The sequence below is a fragment of the Peromyscus eremicus genome, chromosome 10, assembly GCF_949786415.1.
Source record: "Peromyscus eremicus chromosome 10, PerEre_H2_v1, whole genome shotgun sequence".
NCBI lineage: Eukaryota > Metazoa > Chordata > Mammalia > Rodentia > Cricetidae > Peromyscus > Peromyscus eremicus.
Genome location: NC_081426.1, coordinates 72,514,484 through 72,525,246, shown reverse-complemented (window position 1 = coordinate 72,525,246; position 10,763 = coordinate 72,514,484). Strand labels below are relative to the sequence as shown.

General features: G+C 45.5%; 1 protein-coding gene across 1 annotated transcript; it reads right to left on the bottom strand.

Moving 5' to 3' along the window:
- Positions 1–492: 492 nt before the first annotated feature.
- On the bottom strand, positions 493–10,346 carry LOC131920417 (60 kDa heat shock protein, mitochondrial). Its single transcript, XM_059274750.1, is given in 16 exon segments — positions 493–638; positions 1,313–1,762; positions 2,058–2,468; positions 7,129–7,188; positions 7,191–7,313; positions 7,316–7,554; positions 7,556–7,701; positions 7,863–8,110; positions 8,113–8,351; positions 8,353–8,417; positions 8,604–8,755; positions 8,758–8,825; positions 8,827–8,869; positions 9,012–9,155; positions 9,158–9,248; positions 10,215–10,346. Coding segments are annotated over 16 exon segments (2,757 nt in total).
- Positions 10,347–10,763: the final 417 nt, after the last annotated feature.

Here is a 10,763-nt window from a genome sequence, read left to right as displayed (position 1 = left end):
GGTCCAAAGCAAACTGCCGTGAAGGGGACACACAAGAGGGGAGACGCGAGAGGAGGCAACGCGGTTCCACTTCTCAGGGGCGCGACCTGGGCAAGCTCGGCCACCTTGGATGCTCCCAGGCAGGCGTCCAGGGAGGATCACACCAGGCTCACCACCCTGCATTCGCCATCACCCCAGACTGAGCTCCTCACCGGGTCCCTGTTCGTCCTCCAACCCGTTCCCACCTCCAGTGTTACTCCAGCCTAGCGGAGAAAAGGCGCCCCCTCGGCTGATTTCTGCCCCTACCAAAGGACAACACTGGGGGGACGAGGGAGGGAAAATGCTCCGGGTGGGATTCGTTCCTGTCACCCGGCGAGTGCGACTGCCAGTGCGCGGGTTTTCCCTCTCCCCTACACCTCCCTCGGTCACCACATCGCCCAGTAGCCGGTAGAACCTCGAACCCGTGCCAAGCCCCAGCGCCCACCAGCCAGGAGGCTCCCTTCCCGCTCCACATCACGATGAGATGAGTGTGCGCGTGAGGGCGAGTGTGCGAAGGCGAATGTGTGAGTGGCAGGGTGAGTGTACGTGAACCCCGCACCCCCCCTCGGTTGGTTGCCCGCCCAGCGGATGCCGCCGCCTGCGCCCGAGCAGGGCGACCACTGTTATGAAGAGTGCAAAGAATAAATTACCTTTCGTAACCGCCGGTCCCTGAGATGGTCCCATCAGTTGCTCAACAACCTGCAACCCGGTGCAGTTTTCCACAATCCATCCATTGAGCCCCGGGGCAAAAAAAGAAAAAAAAAAAGAAAGAAAAAAAAAGCTGGACCGGCCCCAGTGTAGACACCCCAGCCACACCAAGCAAAAAAAAAAAAAAAATGATGATCAAAACGCAAGAGACGGCAGGAGGGTGGAGACCCCAGTCCAAGAAACAACAAAAAGTGTCTCTTTCCTTTCTTCTTCTACACAGCCATGGAGAAAGGGGAAGCCGGGAAAACCAAATGCTAGTCTGTCTTCCTTTACGTTTCCTCGCTTCACACGCCCCAGGGGGGGGCAAAAGCGGAGCAAAGAGAAGGAGGGTTCAAATGTCTCTCCCAGGGCACAGTTGCACAACTTCGGAGTCAGGCTGTGTCTTCGGCTGCAGCCCGCGGACCCGAGCGGGAGCTATTAACATGCGGCAGTCATAGCTGGGGCTGCCTTGCCTTCTCTCGCTGCCGCTGCCGCTGCTGCCGCCGCCGCCGCCGCCGCCGCCGCCGCAGGAAAAGCCGCTGCTGAGGAGACCAAAAAATCTTCCACCATCCCCCCCCAAGCCGATCTTTATATCCAGTTCTCCCACCCCACCCCCCGTCTCTTTCTTTTTCTTCTTCTTCCTCGTCCTCCCCTTTCCGCCTCCGAGCGGGAGGGAGGGGATAGGTAGGGGCAGCGGCGAGGACCAGCAGTGGCTTCTCCGCCCAGCCCTCTTCGCCGTCCTCCTCCTGCTGGCCCCCGAGGTGCTCCGGCTGCCGAGGGTCCGCTCGGCCGCCCGCAAGCCGCTCCGAGAGCCCAGGAGCCAGCCGCGCAAACTCCTTCCCCGGTGCACGGCGTGGAGGCGCGGGCAGAGCGGGCGCCGGGCCCCGCTGGAGGGCTGCGTGCCTGCCGGGGGTGGCGAGCCCCGAGCTCCGGTGGTGGCGGATCAGCTCGCCGGCGGGGCCGGGTAGCTGCGGGCATGCGGGAGCTTCATCGCGGGGCCCGGGCTCCGAGCCGCCGCCGTCACCGCCAACCGCCGGGGCCGCCGCCGGCTTCGGTTCTTTTTTTTTTTTTTTTTTTTTTCCCTCTCTCTCTTTTCTCTCTTCTGGACTCCCCCCCACCCCCCGGAGGAGCCACTGAGAGGCTCGGGGCGCCCTCCAGACACGCACACGCTTGTCCCCCCGCGGCGCGCACACCACACGGGCGAGCGAGCTCCTCCTGCCCACAGCACACACCGTGCAGCCCGCGCGCGCACGCCCGGGAGGAAGAGGACCGAGGCCAACCAAATAAATAAATAAATAAAAGAGAGAGCGAGAGAGAGAGAGAAGAAAGAGAGGGGAGCGGGGCGGGGGGGCGAGAGTCACAGGCGGTGGCGGCGGCAGCAGCAGCAGCAGCTGCGGGAGCGGAGGCAGCGCGCAGTCCGCGAGATGCCAGCGGCGGCGGCGGCGGTGGCGGTGGTGGCGGCGCCCTCCCGGCCCGGCCGTGCCATCTGCATCCCCGCTCCTGGGAACTGGGAGCGAGCGCGCTGCGGGCCGAGCAGGCTCGTCGGGGGCGACGCGCCCCGCAGTCAGGCAGGGGTGCGAGCGGCGGCCAAGGCAGCCGAGGCCGGAGTGAGCCACCACCGGCGGCGGGGCGACGGGCGCGAGAGCTCCCAGGACCGGGGAGGGGGGCTCTCCAGCCGGGAGAAAGGGGTGGCCGGCAAAACCCGGATCTGGAGTCCACCAGGGCTCCGCGGGCGCGGGCTCCACCTAGCCGCTCCGCAGATGCTTGGAGGTGGGAACCGCGGGGCGGCTACAGGAGGCTTCCCTGGCAGGGTTTGTCAGACAAAGGGTACCGCTCTCCTGGCTAGGAGCATGTCTCTATCTCTATCTCTCTCCCCTTCCCTCTCCTTTCTCTCTTTCTCCACTCTCCCTTTCCTCTCCCCCCATTCTCTCTCTCTCCACTCTTATCTCTTCACTCTCCCCCGCCTCCCTCCTGCTCTCTTGTCTTCCTCCCCCACTCAGCTGGAGGTGACTGAGGTACCAGGCTGGAGTTCTGCCAGTGTCTTTTTTACAGGTGCAGATTACTCCACGTGGTCCTTATGCGGGTGCCTACTTCTAAAGCATTTCCTGCCTTTGGTCCATTTTATGTTCCTTCAAACTTACCTCAGTGTACAAGTTCACTGCAGTACTGAAAGCATCTTTCTCCGAAAAAAAAAAAAATGGAGCATGGGAATTCAATGGTTTTTATTTCATGATATCAATCAATATTATCATAAAACATATAGAAAACTGCCTTGACTCTAACTCCATGCTTTCTGCTGTGGTAAAGTTTGCTCAGGTGACCTTCGTCAACTATTGCACCTCTTTGAGATGATTTGTAAATGAAATGGCTAAGCGTATAATTGTTTCCTTTTTTTCTGCAATAAAATTTCATTACTTCAAATGACTAAGGAGGCATTTTCTATATCAGTATACTCTAGTAATTGAGATTTATTGTATGAACCCAACAAGTACATTGCTTCCCTACTCAAGTCTCAGAAGTGGCATGAGGTTGTATAACTTCAAAACGATCTAACATCCTATGAGAATCCATAACTTCATAAATTCATAACTTCAACCCCAGCACATCTGTAGAATCTGAAGTTCATCATAATTAGGTGATCGTCCTCACCACAACTGATTATCAGATTGCATTCATTCTTCAAAGCTCAAATCACAAGAAGCCTTTTCTTATCTATCCCAAGGTGAAAAAATAAGTTCTTGTAACATATGACATGTGACACACACACACAGCATCCATTATCTTCTCTGTTGAGATTGGAATACTAAGTGTCCACCAAAGATTTTTATGTTAAAGTCTGGTCCCCAGCCACTGTTGCTATTGAGAGGCACGAGAACTTTTAAGAGGTTGGACCTGCTATAAGGATGTTTGAACCTTGAGGGTGTGACTTTGGAGAGGATTTAGGGACCCCCCCCCCAAACACACACACCTCGACTTCTGCTTCCCAGTCGCTGTGAGATGAACAGCTTTGCTTCGCCACACAAGCACAAGTATTGTTCTGTACCATAGATACCAAAAACAACAGAACCAATTAAACACGGACTGAGGCCTCAGACTGTAAGCCAAAGTAAACCTTCCCTTCCATGAGATTGCTTTTCTAGGTATGTTGACACAGGAACAAAAGTGTGACTAGCTCCCACAGCACTTGGGTAGTACCTCTACCAGAGTGCCTAGTTCATTCTGCTTACCTCTGGCTCTTTTTACATAATGAGCTGCTTGTCCCTATATCCTCTCAGATTATAAAGAGTTATCTTAAAGGTAAACTCCAAGCTTTAGTTTTCTGTACTAGAAAAAAAATAACTGTATCCATAGTTCTTTGCATATATAATAATTCCTTTGGGTGGGGAATAGAAAGCCAAAGATATTTAATGGCTGAATTCTAACGAAGTAGATTTTCATAGACTCAAGTATGACTGCTTGAATTTCGTTAATACAGGACAGCTACAAGCTCCCATGAGTAATTAAATAAAAATTGACATCTGGATTCACTTTTAACTTAAACAAATAGCTTCACAAAAAATAAACTAGTAAATTGTGACAAGAGACTCTTAGTTGTAAAGTAGGCAGAATGGAAACAACTCAGTTTCTATTTACCATATGCTTGATGGGCATATATAGAAAAGTAAAAGAAGAATATTTTTAGATGTATTAGATATAAAGTAAATCAAAGATATTAAATGTTATTAGTGAGGACACTAGAAAGTTAAATATAAATAACTCATGGATATAACTAAGAAGTCTGTAAGTAATGTGTTTATCAAAATGTGGAACATCTCACTGGGAAACTAGGGATAGTTCCTTAAACAAATAATTGAAAAGTGCTCACCTAAGAGGACTTGACCAAAACTAAACAAAAATGTCAAAGATCATAATAGTGAGGTGGAAAGGAGAAGAGGTGGGTAAAAATGACTGATGATTTTAAAAGGCATTGAAAAGATGAGAATTGGTTATTTATATAGCCCAACTGTGTGTCAACATTGCAGTGTTTCGTAACAGCTCTCCATATTTTAAGCTCAAACATTATTCTCCTAAGTCACTTTTAGTATGATGAGCATAGTCTTTTATGTTTGGTTAAGATGCAAACCTCCACTCAGAACTAGGAAATCTATGATCTTGCCTATATTTTCTCAGGTGAGTCTTCTATGAAAGTAAAGGAAGTTCTGTATCTTTTTTTTCCCCTACACAATTGTATTGAACTCCTTGTTGGAGAAAAGACAAAAGCAGATGACTAAGGAGCACAGACACTTTATACAAAGTAGCTCCAGGCATACTAGAATGGTGCTTTTGAGAAGAAGTTTAATCCAGTACATTAGAAGGAGTTGGCTCTAGTGCCATTTAATCAGAGGAAAATCAGTACTTACCAAATGAAGAGAATCTCAAAATGTTAAAAATCAGAATATCTAACTAAATAGGAAAGGAAAAAATTAAAATCTTAATAACAATTAAACTCTCCTGACCAAAAGATTCTTGTCAAATCAATAAGCACAATAAAGTCCCAAACATCATGAAATTTTATTTAAAACATTGAAAAACGGGTGTATAAGAATAGATTCATATTGCCAGTAAACATTAGGATAAAATGCAACATACAAAATTTTGCACCGTGAGGAAGTTGTTGTGTGATGGACTTTTCCGGAGAAACACCACACACATTTCTACTCACCTCAGAAAGTAAGAACTGCACTAATGTCCAATTTGGTGTCCCCATGAGTATTTATTTGGGGTTTCCAACAGAAGTGTAGGTGAGGGGTTACTGAGAGAACAGCAGGGATAAGTCAAAAGCAACTGTATCCCTGGAAAGCCCACCTGGACATACTGCTGGAGCTCTCTAAGCAGCCTGCAGGTAGCTCCATATCCACAACATCCTTCCCTTCCTTTTTCATTCTTTTTTTCTTTTCTTTCCACAGTCTGTCTGCTCAGTCTCCACCCCCAGCTGCTTTTACTGTTCGCAAGGGCACTCAAATATCTAATAATCTTCCAAGTTTTTTGTTCTGGGATAATGATCTTTTATTTACCTCCTGTTTACCACCTCAGTTTTCAACCTCAGTTGAAAAGTCTCCTCTCTCCTTCTGGAGAAAATGTTTCAATCCAGAGAGAAAGTTGCAATTTGGAGGAAAACGCAGTACAGTGGAGGTTCAGCATGTTTCAGTTTGGCTCATAAAAAGCTTTGCAGTAACAGCAGCAGTGTCTTGTAGCCTTTGTTCCCAATTACAGTTTAGCAATTAGCCCTACAATGTAGACACAAAGAGAAGAAAGGAAGAAGGGAAGAAATAGAGTGCCTGGCCTCCAAAACCTTTTCCTAAAATTGCACACAGCTTTTCCTGTTCATTTCTTCCTCAGAAGGGAGATCTAGAGTATTCCAGGCAATCCTGTGTCCACCTGAAAAATCAGGATTCTTTCCTTTCATTCCTTAGCTCTTTCTCAGCCCATGAATTAACACTGTTCACTTCCCTTGGCCAGACTTTACATATTATAATCTCTGAGTAGCCAAGTAACTAGGTAATGCAGACGGGAGAGGATACCTCCTTCACATAAAATGACCTTTCTTCTTCAAAAGCATGTAAGCACTTACAGGGCTTCAAATTACTGAGCTTTCCCCATCAGGGACAGTCCTCTAATACCCAATCAAGTATCTGCAGACAGCTACATTTTTAAATGCTGTGAGGCCTAAATACACTGGCAAATCAAGGTAATCAGGGTGAAATCACATCTGCAGAGCCACCAGTGAAGCACAGCACTCAGACTGCTAGTATGCAGTGAATGCTTAGAATTCTAAGGATTTGGGGTGCACTAGAATAAAGACCTAGACATACATCACACTGCATGGCCTATCAGAATATACTTTACTGTCCTGTGAGATAAATTAGCTAATCCAAAAAGGTATCCAGGGACAACTTCCTTACAGTAGAGCCTTTTAATTTTTTTTAACTTTAAATAAAAGTTTATTACACAGAGGTTGACACATGATTGGAGACTTCTTTACTTTGTGCACAATTACTCTTACTCTCCACGGGAAGACTGCTTTTGAACTATTCATCTGATGATAATCCTGACCAGAACAGGATAGCAGAAATGCCTCAATGAATTAAGCTGAGGGCAGACCACTGGTACATGGCTTTTGTACCCGGTATCAGGAATATACAAATTCAAAAATACAAAATAAATTATATGTAGGCACAGGCATTGACATCAGTAAACCATTATATATTGTTGACTGAAACTAGTAACTGATAGGTATAGTCATCAGCCAGCCTTTTATTCAGTAATTTATTTGAGGTGACTTCTCTGAAGTTATTGGTGAGGAACTTGCCTTACGTTTCCTGTCACAGTTGATTAATAAAGCCAACCACTATTCTCGGAGTTATAGCATGCTACATCTCATACCTGCTCCCATTCCACCCATTGTGCCCATTCCAGGATCCTTCTCTTCTCTAGGAATTTCACTGTAGTTAACACGGAGGCCACCCCAGCAGCATCCAGGAAAGCGGTTCTTACAACTTTTGTTGGATCAATGACTCCCCTTTCCACCGTGTTCACAAAATCTCCCAGTACAGGATCATAACCAACACTGAGAAAATCTGTAGAATTTTCTCAATAATCAAAGATCTTTCAACACATGCATTCCTTGCAATAGTCACTGCAGGAATTTTGAGTGCTTCTTGAATAATTTGTGTAACAATTTTCTGATCTTCATTAGCAGGCATTAAGGAATCCAAGGCTGGGTTGCAGCAAAGCAGACTGATACCCTCTCCTAGAGCAAGCACTTCTTCCACAGCTGCTCTTGGAGTGTTTGGGACATATGTAACTCTTCTTATTCATTTCAATATCACTTGTTCCTTCAGCCTTCAGCACAGCTACCCCATGGGAAGACTTAGCCACATGCTTATTCAGCTTTTCTTTTTTATATTCACTAGTTATGGGGTCTAACCTTTCAGTGATTTTTTTGAATATGTTTTTCTTTTTTGTTTTTTTTTTCCCTTGGGGGGGGGATGGGGTTTCTCTGTGTAGCCCGGGTCATCCTGGAACTCACTCTGTAGATCAGGCTGGTCTTGAACTCACAGAGATCCTCCTGCCTTTGCCTCCTGATGGCTGGGCTTAAAGCTCTGCACCACTACTACCTGTCTTTGAGTATGTTTTCCAATTTTAGCTTTGTCACCTTTTCCTTTTAAAAGTATAGTAGTGTCATCTTTAGTGACAATGACCTCTCCAACCTTTCCTGAGTCATGAACTTGAACACCTACAAGATTTAGATTCAATGCTCCTTCTCCAAATACTGCATCTCTGGTAGCAAACAGCAGTATCTTTAAGCTTGCTCTGATCCCGAGCCCTGTAGCTTTGACTGCTGCAACCTGAAGACCAACTTCGGCTTGTTGAAACGGACTGTACTTAGAGCTTCTCTGCCAGTGTCTTTGGCGAAACGGCTTCTAGTGAGAGCTGGAAGTTTTAAAAGCAGATAAAATGGACTCAACCCTAGGAATTTCTTTTCACACAACACAATATAGGCCTCTTGGAATTCATAATTGTGACCTTTCAGTGTGTTAATAAAATGTAGAGAGATATATCTTTTATCAAACTTCATGCCCTCAATAATATCCACTTTATCAATCTGTTTTTCTGTCCTTCGCTGTGACAAGGATCTTTCTTCCAACATTTCTCATTGCATCAGAAAGAATGTTTCCAGCTGGGCAGTGGTGGCACTCACCTCTAATCCCAACACTCCAGAGGCAGAGACAGGCAGATCTCTGTGAGTTCTAGGCCAGCGTGGTCTACAAGAGCAAGTTCCAGGACAAGCAGAGCTATTACACAGAGAAATCCTGTCACGAAAACAAAGCAAAATAAGCAAATAAACAAAAATTGATGTTTCCGATGTCTGTGTCCCCATTTGCAGAAGTTGTAGCATCCTGAGAAGTCGCTTCAGGAGTTGACACAGGTTTTGACTGCTTTTTAATTTCAGTGATTTCAGTATCAACAGCTAACATCACACCTCTCCTGATTTCCTCTGGATTAGCACTTTGCTGACTTCCTCAAAGCCCTCCTTGAAAACAGAGCATGCCAGAATAGTAGCATTCATGATTCCATGGTGCCTCTTCATTTGTGTTATTGACAATGTTTTGAACAAATGTCGCTCAGATTTGAGGGTGGGGGTAAGACAGGATTTCTCTGAGCATCATAATTGTACTGAAACTCACTCTGTAGACCAGACTGGACTTGAATTCATAGAGATCCTCCTGCTTTTGCCATCTTGGGTGCTAGGATTAAAGATGCACATTATCACTGTTGGACTGTAGCTCTGATATTTTAATATTTATTTTTTAGATCAATTAACTTTGCAACTGTCACCCCATCTTTTGTTGCTTTAGGACTTCTTCATCTCTGTTCAATAGTCACTCTTTTTCTCCTTGGCCTCATTTAACAGCTACAGCATCAGCTAGTGAATCTACACTTTGAATCATTAAGGCTCAGGCATCTGAACCAAATTTTACATTTTTTTTTTTGGCATGAGGCTAATGTAAATGAGATCAGGATGCTGGTCTCATCTGGATTCATCTGATGAAGGATGGTGGGTAGTCCAAGTATTTATACTGGTAGTGAGTGGTACCACAAGCAGTTGGTGAGAAGGAACTTTTTCAGTAATGTGAAATTATAAAATCTTACTCAGATTAGATTGCCCTACTTATTTGGTATCCTCTATTCCTTCCTTTTTTTAAAAGTAATTCACTCTTTTTATAATCCAAAAGATGGATAATGCATTCAGCAGTTTTAAAGACACGATAGTTATAGATCTAGATGTACATGCTTCTATTTACTCATGGTGTCGCAATATAGCAAAGGCTGGCCTTGAACACATGGCAATCCTTCAGCCTCAGTGTCCCAAATGCTAGGATTACAAGCATGTGACACCACAGGTGGCTTTTCAAATTGGTGTATTTGAAGACAGCTTCTCTTGATTAAGTGGTAAATTTTTCCCACATAGTGAGTTTTCAATGGATTAATGCCCCTTTCCAATGGATTAATGTCTCTGATATTTTTAATCAAAAAATTTCAAATGTTCACATACATTCACACCAACTCTAGTGGGCTCTGAAAACACCAGCAAGCTTTGTTTTCTCTGTGTAACTTTCCCAGCTACTTTGTTTTAGAGCCCACAGTTAAATTACCTTTCATAACTCCAGATTCAGTTCAATACGGCATGCACACAGCCACTTACTGTAAATGTGTGAGAGAGAAGAATTGTTCTGTAGTATTCGGGGCTCACACAAACAGGGTTACCTTACTACATTAGTTACTTTCTCGTTGCTGCAATAAAATACCCGACAAAAGCAACTTAAGAAACGCAAGTGTGGTTTTGGTTCTTAGTTTGAGTTTGGAATCCATCGTGGCTGGGAAGACACGGCACCAGGAGCATCAAGCAGCTGCTCAGGGAATTGATGCTGGTGTGCAGCTGCTGGCACAGTGCTGTCCACACTTACTGTAGGTTTTATCCCACCACAATTATCACAGTCTAGAATCTTTCTAACATGCATGTCCAAGGCTTGCTTCCTGGGTGATTTATAGATACTGCTAAATGAACAACGTAAACCTTCACAGTTAGCAAACGTCATAGCACAGAGCCTAGATTCAAGGTTCTAGAAACACGAAAACATTCCCAAGACTGACATTCTTAGTATGTCCCGAACTTACAAAGGCCAACTAACTTGTACTCTACTAATAAATATGTTTGATCAACCAGAAGTAGCTGATGATTATGGAACATTCCTTTACACTGTGTGAATATATGCCACTGTGGTTGGTTTAGTAAAGAAGCTGACTGGCCAATAGCTGAACATGATAAAGTTAGGTAGGAGAGCCAAACTGAGAATGCTGGGAAGAGGAAGGGGGAGTCAGAGGAGTAGCCATCAGAGGAAGGGAGAAACTAGATGGACATGCCATACTTAGGAAAGGGACCAAGCAACTTGGCAAAGCATAGATAAGAAATATGGACTAATTTAAATGTAAGAATTAGCTAATAAGAAGCCTGA